Source organism: Labrus mixtus, chromosome 3, assembly GCF_963584025.1.
Source record: "Labrus mixtus chromosome 3, fLabMix1.1, whole genome shotgun sequence".
Classification (NCBI taxonomy): Eukaryota; Metazoa; Chordata; class Actinopteri; order Labriformes; family Labridae; genus Labrus; species Labrus mixtus.
The window spans coordinates 33,237,529-33,257,300 of record NC_083614.1 but is presented as its reverse complement, the minus strand read 5'-3'; the positions used below and the strand labels follow the sequence as shown (position 1 = coordinate 33,257,300).

The window sequence follows — 19,772 nt, the reverse complement described above, 5'->3', positions numbered from 1 at the left end:
TTACAAAAGTCAGATGATGATGATGATTGTGATGATGGTGATGTATACTTGCACCTATCATGACCTCTCCTCTCTGCCCCCCCCCCCGTCGACCCCCCCCCCCCCCACAGCAGGATGTGCATGTAATCCCTTTGTTGTCGTCCTCGCTTCGACAAAGGGAAATAAAAAACACCAGCTGATGAATCACCTCTGAACGCTCCTCCAATAACAGCTTTTTGTTCACACAATAACAATCGCTACCCGATCTTTATGAAGGCCCTAATTATTTCCACCTGGCGAGCGATATTGAGAGACTAAATGAGAGTCCAAACGAGCGCGGCAGTCACTCTATTATTGCTCATAATCCATTATGTCGACGTTACAAATTGATCATTTCTTTGAAGTCAGGGGAAGAAAACGAGGAGTGGGGCCGGTTTTAAACACAGTCGGAACGGAAAGTGGCACCTCGGTGACCTCCATTGTGTCTCCCGCTCTTATAATTCATCACACACACACACTCACACACACTCAGCTCACACATAAGCATTGCATATTAATTCACAGCAATCCATTTAGGACCATAGGAGGTCCCGCGTCTATAAATCAAAACTAAAGGGCCGGCTAATTGACTCGCACACAAAGGAACAGGACGGTTTGAAGGAGGTGGCAGGAGTGGGTGGGGGGGGAGGGCAGGGATGAAGAAAAAGGGGACGAGGAAAAGGAAAGGGTTAATGGAAAATTAAGTGAAGGACGGGAGAAAGAGGAGGAAGAGACGAGGAGGAAGAGCAGCGGCAGAGTGCAGCCGTGTGTTGCTGCCTCTGACCCGTGTGCCTCCTTTGTTCTATGACTGATGGTATCCGCTGATGACACACATTTCTTATGAGCCCCTGTGGCCACGAGCTCCATCTCTCCACCTATAGGACCACTGAGCAGCGGCGGCGGCGGCAGCAGCAGCAGCATATAGGGGCTGACTCTCACAGGGCTCTTAGCGGCGCTGCTAATTAGCTAAAAGGGGTCATTTGTATGCAGCCTCTTTGTCTCTCTCTCTCTCTCTCTCTCTCTCTTATCAATCCATTCCCCCCCACCCTTATCTCAATTCGTCTCCTCGACTGTAATTGTATCTGCTCTAATAATTAGCGTAGCTCAAGTCTATAATAAGTTCACTGTTGGCGCTAACAGATTAGAGTTCAGAAACTTTCATTTCCTCCTCTTCAGAGTTTCTACAGAGAGAGCACAGAGCGCCTCCTGATCTGTAACATCTCTGTCTGTTAAACTCTTTATATGTGATTTTTTGATCCAGCAGATGTCGCCCTTGAGCACCAGCATGAAACCAAAACAACTCGCGCTGCATTGTTGTGTTAGCATGCTAATGCTAGTGATCTTTATTATGCTGGTATCTTCACACTGCATGTAAATTTACCTGAAATGAGCGTGATCTAGAAACACAGTTAAGCAGTGAGTACAGTATGTTATTCTTCTTTTCTCTAGTCCCTCAATTAAACTACTTTTATACACGAGGGGAAGAGTCAGCCGGCCGTCTGGGCGATGTAAACAAAGTGAAGATAGGACTCTGAAAACTCTGAAAACATCACAGACAGTGGGACTCGGGTGTTACACCCATTGTAGACAGTCATGACTCACAGAGTTATTTTCAGAGGAGATACTTGATTTATATATTTAAGTGTGGAAAATCACAAATAAAGACTTCAAACTCTGTTTTTCATAATTTTGGATCAACATGAATAAAAGGTATTTAAACGTTTGTGAATGCGTCCAGTGGGAATCTTCAGCTCAGAGTTTACAGGAACGACTGTGAATGAAATATGAGAGGGTCAAATGAACCCGATCAAAGTGTCACAAAGCAGAAGTGTTGGTTTTATCATTAATCTATTGCACATTCTTTTAGGCATGCTTTTATACTTTGGGTTTTATTTATGATGTGTTTTTATTATTTATTGGTTTTCTGTTTGTGTGTGTGTGTGTGTGTGTGTGTGTGTGTGTGTGTGTGTGTGTGTGTGTACACAATACTGGCAGTATTTTTCTTGTTCCAATCCAATCTTGAGGGAGACGGCAGGCGTGGGCAGTCGTGGACGAGCGGGGCAAATTGCTCACTATTCCTTTCTTAGTGTGACTTTTTAGCTCAAACGTTTTTAAATGCTGGACTTTTAGCTTCTCTTGTTTTTATCGGTTTATTTCTCTCTTTTAACCCAAGACATTTTAGGACAATTTTATTTTTAAGTGGGTTTTAATTTGGTGCAATTCGAGAACAACCTAAATAACAAACAATCCTAAACAAAAATAAATCTGTTTTGCACCAGACCCTCATTGTTTTAGCCTCTTTTTTTTACTCAAACGATACCTGTTCATATTCAATTCCCTATTCACCCCTGTTACAGTGTGAGTCTCACATACGACACTCTGGAAAGATCCATGTTAGATGTGAGAAACTATTGATCAGTTTGCCAACTACACCACCACCTTCAGGGGGAGCTCACTTTTTACGGGGGGCGTGCCTCAATGAGTTTCCATACCCTCCATTCCCCAACCCTAAATCTCTGCAGACTCCATATTCCTTGGACCTGTTCTGGATGGGACGGGGTCTGCTTTGACTGGATCACGCACAGGTCATGGCTCTTTTTATTAATGTTTTTTTTTTGTTGCATGTCACATCTGCACTCCTGAAACTATCTAAATAAATTCAGGAGGACTGCTCTGGATATTCTCCTGACCTGGTTGTTCACATTTCACCTCACAGCAGGAGACTATCCCTGTCAGACAGGAGGGGGGGCGGGGGGTCTCCCGAGGTAAGATGTGACTTTAAAAAAAAAAAAAGTAGCGGACAAAACTACAGAGTCTGCTTTACGATGCTATAATGAGAATATCTCCATACTGGAGAACAGGACACATAATGCACTGACTCCAGTCACATATTAAACGTCACTCCCCCCCCTCTCATTGGCTTGAGGTGAATTCTCCTGATTATTTTCTGCTGCGGAAAAATGACTAGGGGTCTGACAGGTAAAACTCTGGGTGAAATCAGAGTGAAAAATGTGTCTGTTTGCGTTCACATAAACAGCTCCATCTGCAAATATCAGGAGTTTTTCAGGAGTTTTCTGCAAGTGTGAAAGCACTAATATTCTCCTGTTTCTTTGTTCTTCTGCTCCTTCCTTCTTTCCTCCTTCCTTATTTACTCACAGCATCATGCACTCACTGTCCCTTCGGCCCTTCTGCCCCCCCCCGGCTCGTGTAGGGGATTGATGGAGATATGGGAATCTGTCATGCAGTAAATAGCATGGACATTGGCTCCCTGCCATGAGATGAGAATCAGGCCTGCTTCTTTTGCTCTCGACGCTTCCCCCTCATCTCCCCAACTCCTCCCTCCTCTTCACCTGAATAAAAAATAAAATGTTGAGTATGAACCGCGGAGGGTGAGAAAGCCCCCTCTTCCATCTCTCACCATGATGCACGAGCCAATCTGCCGTCCCCTAACAAAAGGCGCTCTGAAACATCACTCCTTGTCCTCCTCCAAACATATCTCCTCCTGCTCCTCTGAATATGTACCGCGCCTCTCCTTTGTCTCTCCCACTACTACTTTGTTTTGCGCGCTGATGGAGTAATTTCCCTCCGAGTGGAGTCATCAGGCATGCAAAGCGCCTCATCGCAGCATCATGGACTCTGAGTCCCTCTGGCTCGTGAAAGGTTAATGCTTTGGATGATTGTAAATTGTTTGGCTATTTCAAAGGGAGCTGTGAAAGGGATAAGTCGACCATAAAATTTGATCGGCTGCCTCCTCCTCCTCCTCTCTCCTCTGCAGCATCCCCCTGTCACTTCCCTCAATCATTTTAATATTCTCTCTTCTTTCTACCTTTTCTCTCTCTCTCTCTTCACCTTTGCAGTTCACTTCATCTTCATTTTCCCCTTTTCGTAACACAAACAGGAGTTCAAAGGTGATGAGACTGAGCTCTCGTCCCTGTGGCGTCCTCGATGGCTTGGTCCCACATTAGGGAGAGAGTTCAGGGTAGAATTGCCTCTCCTGTACGAGGATAATTTACAGCGTGGGACGACAGAGAGGGATCATTTTGTCCACTTGAAGAGCAGTATAACGACTTTCATGTGCTCACATGGTTATAGTTAGCTCCATCTGGAGGAGACAGGCACCATGTCGCCCTCCATAAAGCAATGACCCTTCAATAAAGGCTGGCGTCCGGGTGGCTCAGTGGGCCGAGGAGCGTGTATGTTTCCATGCAGTAGGAGAATAAACCGGAGTGAAGGTTAGCTAAGTTTGTGCCCTGACACGATTATTACAAGACTGCTAACGACTGAACTGTGACTGGTGGGGAAGAAGAGGCTGTGAGTGTGAGGGCGCTCGCCGCTCGGTATTTCAGCTCAGTGGGATTGTTGAGAGGATCAACTCTGCAGTCAGGTGTGTGTGTGACTGATTGGCCTTGATTAAACCCATGTGGGGAGCTTATATATACTCAGGCTCTTCAGTGCTTCATGCTGACTCATTATCTCACCTTCAGTGCGCGGAGCTCCCTGCACTGTAAAAAAAAACAACTAGTTGTTATAACTTAACCTAACAAATAAAACTTGACATCAAGTCAGTTGCACTTAAATCTTTAAGTTCTCAGTCCATGGACCCTTGAACGGGGCAGTGGTCACCATCGATATTCATTAGGTTCTTCTGTATGACTTTAAATGTATACTGCACTTCCTGTTGGTAGTCAATGTGCATTGCATACAGCAGACCCATGAGCTACCCTATACAAATAATCCTTCATGCCATGCTGAATGATCTGATCCTCCATCTTCTATCACCAGGAGGATGTTGACGTTTGTATCCTTTGTTATGCCGTCCTCAGTGTCTGTAGAGTTACAAAAGACAGAAAGAATAGATATAGCTGTGAAATGCTTGTAATGCTCTCTGAGAAACAACATTTCTAGCCGGCAGAGCCAAGTTGGTGTGATGTATGATAATGATGAAACAGTATAGGGCAGTCTAGAGGGTGTGCTGGGTCTGAAAATAATTCTAAAAAAATAACAAAACAAAAACATAACAGCAGTTTTTTTGATTTGTTGTGAGACAAAATATGGTCGCGCCCAGTAAGACCCCGGGGTTTCTTTCTTCCTGCAACAGTAATTAAAACACTTTGAAAATACTGTCACAAGTGACCACTCTTGTAATGCCTGTCATCTTCAGTAGAATCAGTTTTAAATGTATATCCTAGTTTTCAGAAGAAAAAACAGAGCTGACAGGTGATGTGTGTGTGTTTTTATTAACACTCGGGAGTTACACGCACAGAGTAGAAGAACTGGAACTTGTTGGAATGAAAAACAGTTTGTGAAATGGCACGACGGATTCATTAGTGGGAGAGAGCAGAAACCTGGCAGCAGATGAATAGAGACTGATCTCCTGTCAGTCTTTAGTGTGTGTGAGGGTTTGATGGTGAAACGTGGACGTCCAACATAAGAAACCATTAGATCTTTTATTGTGACTCTCTTCTCCTCGGTTAGCATCTCGATGTCAGTAAACTGATCACTTTTATGTTAACCATTTCAACAAAGTAGGAAAAGCATCAGGGTTCTAAAACACTGAATCTAACAGATAACGACTCTTCACTGAGTCACTGATGGAACTCCTGAATCACTTATAATTGGATAATGACTTGATTTAACGGTTTCACACATGGGAACAATCTTTACAGGTGTGTGAAGACCAAAGCTGCCGCAAACCTCCTGGCCCCCATATTGTACCAAACAGGTGTGTTTGTTTTTCTAAACCTGGACTCAGTTCTGCACCCTGTTGCATCCACTTACACACAACTCTAGGATAAAACACATCAGCGTAGGGCTTAACGATTCCTCCAAACATGAACATCAAGTGACGATGTTGATATCAAATTATAGAGAAAATAATTTTGTTGAATATAAATTATGTCTGCACCTTCAGCTCTGTCAGACACAAGATTTATTCGCCAACTCATTTATTCAGTCTGGCTTTTATATAGTGCTTTATATAAATTCAAATCTTAACATTATTGTATTGTCTTTTTTATCCTACTACAATTTTAAATATTCTTCTCCTATGTATTAATTTTAATATCTTATTGCTTTTATGTGTCGTATTTTATTTTTTCATTTTTATACATTTTTTTTTTAATTCTTATTGGTGTGCATTAGTCTCTCAGTGATTTTATAAACTACTTTTTCGTCAATAACTTTTCTGCACTCTTGTAAAGCACTTTGAACTGCAATTTAATTTGTCTGAGAGGGGCTATATAAATAAAGTTTGATTGATTGATTGATTGATTGAAGATGTCATTTTGAATATGCCAACAGTGTAAAAGTATCAGCAAGAGCAACAGTATTAGTCTTTTCGACTTTAAATCTTAATTTGCCCTGAAATGTCAACAGCACTTTTAAGAGCAAGCAGTAACTGCTGAAAATCAGAGTGTAGTCACTCTCACTGCTGAAGTGCTCAGAACAGGGTGAGAACCACCTTGACATTTCCTTCTTATGGTAAAAATATTGAGCTGGAGATGCGAAACAGAGGAGGGGGCATGCTACAACAAAACCCAGTTTATCTGAGCCTCATCAAAGAAGTTCAATGCAGGACACAAACATACAGAGTTGCACAAAGAGCAACAAAATCTGAAGTAGGGAAATCTTTGATTACTTTTTACAGATAAAGCAGAATGTTGTCATTTTCATTTGAAAAACTAGTAAGGTTTTTTCCAACCAGGAGTTGTTGAAGGTCAACCAGTGTGGTTGTGTTGGTCACTCTAGCATGTACAGCATGCCCAAATTGATCCCACAGGTGCTGTCAATCAGGTGTCAATTATACACCTGTAACTGGCACACAGCTGGAAGCACTTGAAGCTCAAAACAGGAGTGAATACCAACAGAAGAACATTTCAGGGGATTTTGGCAAAATAAATTAGGGCGCTACCCAAACGTTTAGCTGTGTTGCTCATTTCATGAATGCACGAATACACCAATTAGTATTATTAAAGGGGCGGAATAAGGGACCGAAATAACGTTTCCAAACTTTTTTGGGGGAGTTTATATTAATTGCCTTGGACATAATATTATTTTTTTTATTTGTATGCAGATGACACTGTTATTTACCGCTGTGCACCTACACTTGCACAAGCTTTTGCGAATCTTTGGCATATATTTGACTCAGTACGAGAACAGCTCTGTCAGCTGTGCTTTGTTCTTACAGAGCCCATATTCTGACCTTTTTGGGGTTCATATATTTAATCTATGTTCCTACTTTTGTACATTCACAATAGATAAAGTTATAAAAAAGTGTCTGTTTTCATGTACTGCTCCTCCTTGATCCCTCTACACTCTGAGTCCGTCAGCTACACTCTGTTGACCCCACACTGTTAGACCCCACATGGGCCAAGTCTGCTCTGATTGGTCTGCCGATCCGCTCTGTCGTTATTGGTCAGTTGCTCAGCACGCGTCTCGGAAAATTCAACATGAGCAGCAGGGCCACAACGAGCCAATGGGCTTAGATCAGTGATCTCACACTGACAATGACGCCGCACTGACAATTTTTATCGAGGGGGGCTAGAACCGAGCGTTACATGCAGCTAATGCTACAGCTAACAGGAGGACGTAGGAGAAGCCGCGTTTCCGCGGACTTTGAATTTTTGCACATAGATGTGACTAAACATGCACAGGACACTTGGAAAACACACTAAAGAGCATATAAAACCAGAAAAAGCAGAATATGGGACCTTTAATGCAGACAGAACTAAACCCGTGTTCTTTACATCTTCAAGGAGAGCATTTTCAAAGTAAATTGTTGCAGAAGACAGTAGAGAAATTAAGTTGTATATCATCTTTTGAATACTCAGGCGTTTTACTTAATGGCAGCTTGTCTTTCAGAGAGCACATTCAATATGTTGCTAAATGGTTTTCTGGGATTTTACTACAGAAATAAGTCCTGTGAAGAGTCCACCTTTTAACCTGTTCTTTATTAAGGTGATGAATAAGAAAGTCTCCAGATGCTGGACAGCGTGCATGCACTGAGATTTATCACAAACTGTGGATTCTTTACTCATCATTGTACTTTATACCCGGAAGTCAATTGGACTGGCTTAAGTACATGCCAGCTTGCACATTGGTATGTCTTCATTTATAAAGACATTCTTGGCAAGATTCTGAACTACCTTCTCTCTCTTTTAATGTGAACATGCAGTTACCCAGGCTGGTTTGAACGCATGAAACTTGTCTGAACATTAACTTTATTATTAGAACAACATCCTGACAGTGTTTCACTTTCACATTCAGAGAAACCATCACCTGCTGCTACTTGACGGAGGCTGGTCCGGACCCTCCAATAGTCTGTTCAAGAATCCCTGAATCCGTGGCCTCAGAAGTTCTTGGATATTTTGGGGTAGATCTTGCTGCCGCTCAGGGCAGATATCCTCAATCAGCCTATCTCCTAGTAGAGTTCAAGCGCCGAAGATTCTCTGACAATCATTCAATATCACATCATCATCTAAAATAAATATTTATCTTAAAATCATTAACTTGTCTCTCCTGATTGAACTGGTATCGTCCCATATCTTACATTTAAAAGGCAGGGTTGGTAATTTTCAAAAACTAGCATGATTTTGAAAGTAGCATTCCCTCAGTGCTCCGTCACATAAAAAGTGAAGCCAATCCCTGGATCTTTTTTTTTTTTGTCTCGATGAAGAAATATATGACGGAAGTATAAAATGTAGAAGAAATGAAGCAGAAAAGATTTGAAAATATAAAAATGAATGTAAGTATCATAAGATTGAGTAATAAAGCTGAATCAGAGCAGTACATTACCTACCTGTAACCCTGCAGAAGGCTGCCCGTCTCAACATGTTCTTTGTTGGTACAATTGTCCCTTCAGAGCCAAATATCTGAGAGGAACACGCCTATTAAACAAACATGTTGGGCATTGTATGAATCCAAGAAAAATACACTTTTCACCTGTAATCACTATGAAGAAGATAGGGCATGGCTGTTGTTCATACCCTTCTGTTTTCCCTGCAGAGCACATGCTCATGATGGGAACAAGCCTGCAGCAGAATAACACGAAGCCGATGCCCAACCATTTAAACTGAAATGGCTGACATTAATCCAGGATTAATTTCTGCATGAAATGAATCTATTGAGTAATCCATCCCAGTTTGAGTACCAATGATTCAATCGCTGTCGTTACATTATAACACGCAATGACACTCAAGTACCGATGATTCTTGAGAAACAAACTGCTGAATTTGCCAAATTCAAACTTTAAAAAATCAAACAATATATATTAGAAGACAATAATAATATTCTTCATGTACTCAACACAGTATAGCCTCTTGGGGGCAAGGGCCAATATTTCAGGGCTTTGAATGTGCCATGTTTGTAATGTGTTGAAATAAAAGTTGAACCTTTGGAAAGCTCTTCAGTTTGGGTCGGCAGATATGGAAAATGATTCCGGTCAGAGAATCAGGACAGGTGAGAGGATTCACAGCTCAAAGGTTTTATTCTGCTAGTTGTAAACATGTGTACTAGCAACTTGAGTCATTAGCGGGGTGGAGAGACAACGTGGACGCTAAGATTGTTAGTGGCCATCAAATGCAAAGTGTGTCTAGAGCAAAATTGACGTTAGATGATAGCAGATGGGATCAGGGATTCCATTAAGCCTCCGCGCAGACTGTTTTCTGCAGACTGTTTTCTGCAGACTGTTTTCTGAGATACTTAGCTAGCTGAAAAACCAGTCCAGCAATAACTGACCTTGTATTAGAGGTCATGTGCTCGTCTTCTTTACATTTCCAATCGTTTCTCCGATACTCTGCTTACCCACTTCAATAAGGAATTACTATGCTGACAGAAACCATGTCTGAGGACTCAGTTTGACCCAGTGCATTATGTTACCATTGAGGAGGTGGAACTTATGAACTACACTACAGCCGGTTAGCAGGAGGGCGCTCCAATTACTTCACTTTCTGGGAGCAGCCATCTTTCTATGCAGTCTTTAGCTGTCAGAAAACCACATACTTACTTGCCGCCTGCTACATAAAAAAACATTATAAACTGAACACTGATGCCAACCTGACCATTACTATACATATATATATATTTGTCTTTAGCAACATACAAAACTACAGGTCACATCAATCATGTATTTACGGCCTAAGCTACGTTGGATATGCTAGCTTCGAACCAGCGCAACCATCAGTCCATGAATATACTGGGAGCATTTAACCCTTTGTGGGTGTTTTGAGAATAAGTGTTCATTTGCTCAGGTCTAGAGTAAACAAAAGCAACACAATCCTTATGTGAATCTGGCCCTCAGCTATTATAATAATAATAATAACTTTATTTATATAGCACCTTTTAAAAACTCAGGTTTACAAAGTGCTTTGACAAACAGCAAAAACAAGAACAAACTAAACCAAACACAGAAGAACAGAAACAACAGCAAGAACATAACAAATACTAAATACTAAAAATAATTAAATACAATTCAACAGAAAAGAACCCAAAGTGCACGATACCCAACAGACATATATAACCCGACCATCACAAGAACCATCACAAGAACCATCATAAGAACCATCATAAGAACCATCACAAGAACCATCACAAGAACCATCATAAGAACCATCACAAGAACCATCACAAGAACCATCAAAAGAACCATCACAAGAACCATCACAAGAACCATCATAAGAACCATCATAAGAACCATCACAAGAACCATCACAAGAACCATCATAAGAACCATCATAAGAACCATCACAAGAACCATCACAAGAACCATCACAAGAACCATCATAAGAACCATCACAAGAACCATCATAAGAACCATCATCAGAACCATCACAAGAACCATCACAAGAACCATCACAAGAACCATCATCAGAACCATCATAAGAACCATCACAAGAACCATCATAAGAACCATCACAAGAACCATCACAAGAACCATCATCAGAACCATCATAAGAACCATCACAAGAACCATCACAAGAACCATCACAAGAACCATCATAAGAACCATCACAAGAACCATCACAAGAACCATCACAAGAACCATCATAAGAACCATCACAAGAACCATCACATGAACCATCATCAGAACCATCACAAGAACCATCACAAGAACCATCACAAGAACCATCACAAGAACCATCATAAGAACCATCATAAGAACCATCACAAGAACCATCACATGAACCATCATCAGAACCATCACAAGAACCATCACAAGAACCATCACAAGAACCATCATAAGAACCATCACAAGAACCATCACATGAACCATCATCAGAACCATCACAAGAACCATCACAAGAACCATCACAAGAACCATCACAAGAACCATAATAAGAACCATCATAAGAACCATCACATGAACCATCATCAGAACCATCACAAGAACCATCACAAGAACCATCATAAGAACCATCACAAGAACCATCATAAGAACCATCATAAGAACCATCACAAGAACCATCACATGAACCATCATCAGAACCATCACAAGAACCATCACAAGAACCATCATAAGAACCATCACAAGAACCATCATAAGAACCATCATAAGAACCATCATAAGAACCATCACAAGAACCATCACAAGAACCATCATAAGAACCATCATAAGAACCATCATAAGAACCATCATAAGAACCCAGGGAACACAAGAACCCAACAACACGAGCTGAGACCAAGAGGACCAGAGAAACTAAAAGAGATAAAAGCAAATCAAAAGATAACAGCAATAAGAAGGTAAGAGCAGGAAAAGAAATAGAAACAAGTGAATAAAGGATAAAAAAAACAATAATATTAATAAAAAATAAAAAGTAAATATGAATATAAAACAAAGTAAGTAAGATAAAAAATAACCAAGTTAAAACATAAGAGGAGTTAAGATAAGAGCATAAAATAAAAGGACAGTAAGAAGTAAAAGAAGAACAAAAAACAAAAAAAGAAGTCTGTAAAAGTACGTTTTAAGAAGGGATTTAAAAGAATTGAATTGATTAATAAGCATCACACTGTTTGGCTGCAGCAAAGTCGACAGACACACAGTGTATGTCTGTAGCGTTTTCGCCCAGTTAACAAATAGCAAGAACATTTAAACCCTGCCGTCTCAGCTAATGTCTCTACAGCATCGTGTGCCACATTTATCTGTGTGTTTAAGAAGTGCTTTATTGAAGGAGAGTTTACTTTGATGGGGGAGAACGGAGCATGTGTCTTGTCCCAGATCCCATTGCCGGATTTGTGCCCGTTGTAGAACTTTTTCACATCTGTGGCAAAAAAAAAGAAATTGAAATTCGTTTACATCGTTGTCAGTAACTTTTGTTTGTAAAAGAGAAAAATTAAAAAGTTGTCTAAATGTCAGACTTGTCGCTTTATCTTAATGTTGAAAAAAAAAAGTTGAATCTTCCTTCCACTGCATTTGTTAATTCTATAATTGTTGAATGACACAAGCTATTTGGTGTTATTTGGTGGAAGCTAGCTATATGGGACCATCTGGGAACCACAGTAATTTTATTTCTGACTGCCCAGTCCCACCAGATTGGCGCTGGGTACCACCGAACCTGTAAGATCCAGCTCCCATTGCAGCCCTCTAACGCAAACCTCCACACCTTTAAGGGTGATTGTGACCGAAAGCTTCTTTTGTTTCTGCTCTGTGCTGCTCAGTGTCAGATTTTATTATTTTCAAAGAATTCTAGTGTTTAGTCAGGCTTTCTCTCCAAGACTATGGACAAACAGTTTAGTAATTTAAAATAAATATGTAATAAGTAATCAGATCTTAAAAGGCAGTTTTGTGGCGTTCAATACTGTGATGTTATTAAGTTTTTTTCAGAGAGCTCATTAACTTTCACATGACTCATTCAGACTCATATGAAAGGAAGTTAAATGGATACTGGGTTTGACATTCAGCAATGAATTTTGTATAATCGTACAGTGAATGCCGGGCTTAAAGTTAAGTCTGAATACCTATTCACTGTGGATTAAGTTAACGGCATGTGGCTAAATCCACATTCCTAATATCTGGTTCTATTTGACTGCACCTATAATTAAAAATAATTATTTAAAAGTTTCATTATATCATGGTAAAGGTCTTCATGTGTATTATGACAAGCTTAATCCAAATGTCAGAACTACAGTATGGGTGTAACAGTATATTAACTTGACCTTATAAAGAGTTCTTGTAGTTTTCCAGACTTGTGGTGTGATACTGTCACGTCAAATTATAAAAAAAATAATTTTTATACATTGATCCTGATCCAGTTGCTCTGGGTTATACTGCCCTGCCGGTATATTCCAGAGGATCATATTTTGGATGCATTAACTCTGCTTTTAAGGTCATTGGTCTCATCAAACATTGCTTTGTCATTCAAAATATACTGGTTAAAGTATATACCAAATCATCTTTGGCCAAGCAGAGACCCTCAGGGTTTCAGGTAAAACGGTCTACAGCTGGGGCCAGACCATGCAGAAGACGAACCATCAGGATAAAAAGGTGAAAAGGCTGGAAAATATGGGATTGAGACTGGATCATTGAAGCAGAGGTTTGATCATCAGACTATCTGGGTCTAGGCTTAAACCCTCTCCAGCAGAGGTCAAATTAAACATGATTTGAGGTCAAATGGGGTCTAACCACCTTGGGTAAAGGTTGGACCAAATCTGGACAGAGGGATGAACATCTGCCTTTAAGGTCAGGGCATCTGAAGGAAGTAGCCTGACAATATGGGATAGAGCTCAGACCATCTCACTCTGAGGGTCAAAGCATCTGGAGATGAGGACAAACAGTCTCGAGTTCAGTTTGTCAGTCTGGGGCAGGGGTCAGACCATCAGGGGTTAAGGTTTTGCTGGGTTTGAAATATCTGCTGCTGAGGACAATTCTCGTGGAAGCGGCCCTGGCGGCTAGCGGTGGCCCCGGCGGCTAGCAGCAAAAACACAAGACCGGCCTGTCGGCAGCAGCCGTCTCGCTGCTATATTTATATTTTTTCTCCATTATCATCTTTCTCCATAGAGCCTGTTAGCATAGCTTCCAAGCAATATGGCGGACGTTAAGTTTCGATTCTGGGAGTGAGTTCCCACCCACTGATCTGTGATTGGTCTGTAGCTTCAGTGGTCAAATATGAAGAACTAGCGTTGTAGTTTCACCCCGCTAACCACAACAGCCTCCGGTGCCGCAAAAATCATCATTTTGGGTCACTGGAAGCTTCTTTACAGACTCAGAAACACAAAGATTTCACATCTCAGGGGAAAATGAGGACAGGATGCACGACCGTTCAAAAACACTACCAGGTTTCTAATGATACAAAGATTAATGCAGATGAGTGAAGTATCCCTTTAAGTTCAGACCTTCTGTGTTAGAGAACATTTGTCAACAGAGCTGTCAATCATTATGTTATTGCACTCTTTTTCACACCATTTAATTGAACTGAACATATTTCATATTTCACAACGTATTTCAATCTTTCAAAGGAACTGCAATCTACCTGTTTCAGATATGACTCAGAGGGATTAAAGATAAATCTTTTTTGGCAAATGTTCATTTTACTTTTACATTTTACTCATTCTACTGGTAATGATTTAGTTAACGGTTGAAAAACTTCACCACACCTTAAGTACAATAGTCTCCCTTAATCTCTTAGGCTTTCATAAATCCACCATGCACAGTGAACACTTTCAGACTTTTTCTCGGGTCTTTGCCTCTTAGTTTCAATTCCATCCTATCTTGATATATGATGTTAACAAATATTTTGACAAACAATTCCTTAGTCTCAGTTCTTTGTCTCTGTTTACTCTAGATTACTCGGACGTCAAAGACTCTGTTTCATCAAACAAGTGGTTTAGTCTTTTAAGGCGCTTTGGCTCATGAGTCCCTCCACAATAACTTGCAGCCAAGAGTTACCCAACCCTTCCCTGGTAAAAAAGATGTAATAACAGTTTATGGTTATTGTGAAGAAGGTTACTCTTTGCTGCTGCCAAATGATTGGATGTGTTTTTGCATGTTGTGAAGGACCTTTAAATCTAAATGTCATCAAAGTTTGAACTCGCCTGCAACCCTTCTAATACTTTAATCCTCGGATTCAAGCTGAGATCTGTCTGTGTGTTCACTAACAGGTGTATGCACTAATGATGGGTGGATTCCACATTTCTCAGGCACACCTACAGCCCATTAACCCTTCTGTTGAGTTAAACAAGGACAGGCGTCTCCTCCCATGGCTTGGCTCCATCCATCTCTCCTCCTCCTCACCGACTCGTCTAACAGTATAAAAAATCAGCCGCTCTCTGAGCTCCACAGTCTTGTCTCCTCTCCTCAGCTGAAGCAGAAAGACAGCCTCCTTTACCCTCATCACAATATGTCTAGATCAATGAGGTGTGGTACTAGTTCCAGTAAATCCATGTACGCTGGATCATCGTCCAGAATGTCTTCCGGTTCCTCCTTTGGCGGAGGTGGTAGAGCTGGTGGAGCTGGTGGAGCTGGTGGAGCTGGTGGAGGTGGCTTCCAGTACCTAACCATGTATTCTGGTGGACGTGGAGGTGGAGGTGGAGGTGGAGGTGGAGGTGGAGGTGGATATGGAAGTGGAGGTGGAGGTGGATATGGAGGTGGAGGTGGAGGTGGATATGGAAGTGGAGGTGGAGGTGGATATGGAGGTGGAGGTGGAGGTGGTTTTGGGTTCTCCTTTGGTGCTGGCTGTGGCAGCGGGGGAGGAGGAGGAGGAGGAGGAGGAGAAATGGACATCTCTGCTCAGGCCAGCATGCAAAACCTGAACGACCGTCTGGCCACCTACCTGGAGAAGGTGCGCATGCTGGAGGCTGCCAATAGCGAACTGGAGCTGAAGATCAGAGAGTTCCTGGAAAGGAAGACCTCCCCGTCCTCCAGAGACTACAGCGCCTACTACGCCACCATTGCAGAGCTGCACGGGAAGGTGGGTTGAATTTCCGACATGCCTACAGATATTTAGTCGTGTGACCGTGTGACACAAAAACAGCGACTGAGTTTTTATCATTGTTATTAGAAACTAACATTTTAGTCGTTGTTTATTATTATGTTTTAATTATGGTTACTTGAAATTGTTAGGTTTATCAAAGCAATACCATAGTTTTCTTCATGCTGAAAAAAAGTCTCAGAAAGCAGAGAGGACTAATTCCTAATTCATGGGCTCCGCTAGCGTTCCATCAGTAGTATTTTTTTTTCATCAATACAGGTTTATACAAGGTAAACACAAACTGAAAGTTAATAGCATTTCTTTTCTCTTGTATCTCTCAGATCCAGGATGCTACCAAAGACAACGGTGGTATCTACCTCTGCATCGACAATGCCAAACTGGCTGCTGATGATTTCAGGCTCAAGTGAGTGAATTCATTTCTTAATTAGAGCTACAAATTGGGGAAACTGGGGTGCGCACATCCAACCAACACACATGCAGATGCAGGACAAGAAATGTCCTAACTTAAGAAAAAGTAAAGGATCTGCACATCGGCCAGCTCCCAGTGTCTCTACAGTGCTGACTGTACGGAGAGCCAGAGAATCCACATTTTTCAATTTCACTTCAGGTCTTCTGTCAGAGACATATTTAGCACACAGACCTGAGGGTCAAAAACACAATCAAGTCCTTTAGGTCAAACGATCCTCATAGCTTTCAAGCTACTTAGCTAGCTTGCGGTAATTGAGTAGACGGATAATGAGCAAGAGAAGTGTTTTATCTCTTTTAGTTACAGCTGACAGACAGGAGACAAGAGTTCACGATTCCGATACATCTATTCTGCACTGTCCAGTTAGCTACCAAGCTAATTATCTTGTGAAATCACATAGGCTACAGATAGCAAGCAAAAAAAGAGCAGGGATAGGAGTCCATGACAGCAAACACTATCTATTTACTATCTACTTTCTCATATTTTATTGACAGTCGAAGAGAAGAGCGATTTCCCCAGAAAAACTGATTCAACCCATTTTATTAATTTATCCTCCATTGTAGGTATGAGAACGAGCTGGCCATGCGCCTGTCAGTGGAGGCAGACATCGCCGGGCTGAGAAGGGTCCTGGACGACCTGACAATGTCCAGGTCCGACCTGGAGATGCAGATCGAGGGTCTGAAGGAGGAGTTGATCTTCCTTAGAAAGAACCACGAGGAGGTCAGTGAATCTCTTTCATCCATTTAAGGGGTTCATGTAATTCAAGAAGAAATTAAATTAAAGATGTTTATGAATTAGGTTCCCACAGGCTATGGAAATTTCTTAAAGGACCTTTTCTGGTAAATAGAAGTCTGGAATTCTACTTTAATTAGTCTCTCTGTTGTTTTTCTGCAGGAGCTGCTTGCCATGCGGACTCAGATGAGTGGTCAGATCAACGTGGAGGTTGACGCCCCGTCAGGACCCGACCTTGCTGTGATAATGGAAGAAATCAGAGAACAATACGCTGCCAGCGCCGCCAAGAGCAACAGAGAGCTTGAAGCCTGGTTCCAAGCGAAGGTACGACTTCAATTTCTTTTGTAGGATTTCAAATATCTGTAATATCTCAACAGCTGTCTGAATTGTAATAAACATCTCTCCAGACATTTTGTGTGTTGTTAAGTAAAATTATAAAAAAATATTTAAAAGTATTATTTGTGAAGAAGCTTCAGATCTGAGAGTTTTCCTGCCGAAAGAGAAAAATTGATATGACGATAATATCACAACTTGACACATGTAGATCACTAAATCAGTCGGTACACTTACAGATTGTAAAGATAATGCTGTCATTTTTTTCTTCCAAACAGACAGCAGAGTTGGACAATGATGTTGCTGTCAACACAGAAACCATCGCAACGTCCAAAACTGAGATCACAGACCTCAAGCGAACGGTGCAGAATCTGGAGATCGAGCTGCAGTCACTGTGTGGCACGGTGAGAATCACACACAGACACACACACACACCTTTTACATGGAGTGTCTGTTACAAGTACTGAACCGGCTCCGCCCTCCTGCAGAGATCGTCACTGGAGTGCACCCTGGCTGAAACCCAATGCCGGTATGCCGAGAAGCTGGCAGGTTTCCAGAACAGGGTGAGCATGCTGTTTCATATTTACACTCAGACTATTGCTGCTTGTCGGATTCAACATGTAAACCTTCTTTTTTTCTTCTTCTTCAGGTGTTGAATCTGGAGGCTCAGTTGCAGCAGCTGAATTCAGACCTGGAGAGACAATCCCAGGAGTACCAGATGCTGCTGGACATCAAGACCAGGCTGGAGATGGAGATCGCCGAGTACAGGAGGCTGCTGGATGGAGAGGCTGACGGGTGAATGATTTAAAGGATTGTTTGTACAACTACAGGACATAGAATTAAAGTCAGACATAAACAAACAGTTAAAGACATACTAAATTGTTCAAGATTGTTTTGGACATGAAAAAAAGTTTTAGGAGTGTATGCTCGGTTTAGGAATAGAAAGTCTTTGTCGTCACATGACACTGTCCCAACTTTTGAAACATAATTATGGCATCAAATTCAGTATGGGCATTTCATTTTCCCAAACACAATGACTTTCTCCATTTAAAAATTTGACATGATGTCAATTTTCAATTAAATGCGGGGTTTCAATGTTTTAAGTGACATTTTTAGAAGAAAAATAACTACATATGCATTTGGAAACATAAATGAAAAAATGAATTCATTATTCACCATAATTATACTTAATAAATAAGAACAAATTAATGTACTATTCATATATACTATATCATTCATGAATATTAATCTTGATAGGGTTAGTGCAAAAATGTACATTATTTATTTTTTGCTCCTTCCACTTTTTAATTTTTGCATATTCAGCACACTGTATCTCTCATGACGCTTAGAAAGGACAATTCTTTACTCTGAATGTGACTTGAGATGTAAAAAATCTATTTCTCTTCCTCCTGCAGTTCCTCCTCCTCCTCCTCCTCCTCTAACGCCAGGTCTACCAACATGAGTTCCTCCATGACATCCTCCAGCTCCTCCGGCGGTGCCCGTACCTCCTCCGGCGGTACCCTTACCTCCTCCGGTGGTGCCCGTACCTCCTCCGGCGGTGCCCTTACCTCCTCCGGCAGTACCCTTACATCCTCCAGCGGTACCCTTACCTCCTCCGGCGGTGCCCTTACCTCCTCCGGCAGTACCCTTACATCCTCCAGCGGTACCCTTACCTCCTCCGGCGGTGCCCGTACCTCCTCTGGCGGTACCCTTACATCCTCCGGCGGTGCCCTTACATCCTCCGGCGGTTCCTCCAAAACCATCACCAAACAGATAGTCATCACGGAGGAGATAGTGAATGGGCAGGTTGTCAGCAGTTCCAGCACTGAGATCATCAAGTAGCTCTGAGCACCTTTGGGTGGCGCACTCACTCAGCTAACATCGAAACAAATGCACAAAATAAACGGTGCCTTAAAATAAAAGTTTGTGTGTTGTGTCTTTTTTTTTTAAGAGTCCCTCTAAAGACCGCTATGTGCTGCTGTTGTACTGAAGGTTAGCAAAGAACAAAGAAACAACAAAAGACATAAATGTGTCTCAAGAAAGAAAAAAAGTGGCGAACAAAAAGGCGTATAGAGGTAAAACATTTTTTTATCCATTACGTTTCAAAACCCAGTGTTTCATTACAGATTTCAGCACAAAGTATGAGAAAAAAAACAACAAAGGAATTGAACTTGTGACATTCAGAGTATTGTAGTCGCGCCACGAGGTGGTGCCTCTGTTGTGTTTTGAGTTTGAGAAAGTGTGTCTATGACAGTCATCTCGAATGTGTGTAAGATTGTGACAGGACTCTTGACTCCAGTGAC

The 19,772-nt window shown here is 41.5% G+C and overlaps 1 protein-coding gene across 1 annotated transcript; it reads left to right on the top strand.

Moving 5' to 3' along the window:
- Positions 1–15,344: 15,344 nt before the first annotated feature.
- LOC132972081 (keratin, type I cytoskeletal 13-like) lies at positions 15,345–18,294 on the top strand. The gene is made up of 7 exons (XM_061034976.1): positions 15,345–15,917; positions 16,259–16,341; positions 16,968–17,124; positions 17,299–17,460; positions 17,748–17,873; positions 17,958–18,032; positions 18,119–18,294. Exons 1-7 carry the CDS (start codon positions 15,348–15,350, stop codon positions 18,266–18,268), a joined length of 1,323 nt encoding a protein of 440 aa, XP_060890959.1. The 5' UTR covers positions 15,345–15,347; the 3' UTR covers positions 18,269–18,294.
- Positions 18,295–19,772: the final 1,478 nt, after the last annotated feature.

Bases quoted from the DNA above. Each gene is read 5' to 3' on its own strand.
- LOC132972081 (XM_061034976.1), top strand. From the start codon at position 15,348: ATGTCTAGATCAATGAGGTGTGGTACTAGTTCCAGTAAATCCATGTAC. The intron at 15,918-16,258 runs GTGGGTTGAATT...TGTATCTCTCAG, and splicing joins TTGCAGAGCTGCACGGGAAG to ATCCAGGATGCTACCAAAGA. The intron at 17,874-17,957 runs GTGAGAATCACA...GCCCTCCTGCAG, and splicing joins TGCAGTCACTGTGTGGCACG to AGATCGTCACTGGAGTGCAC.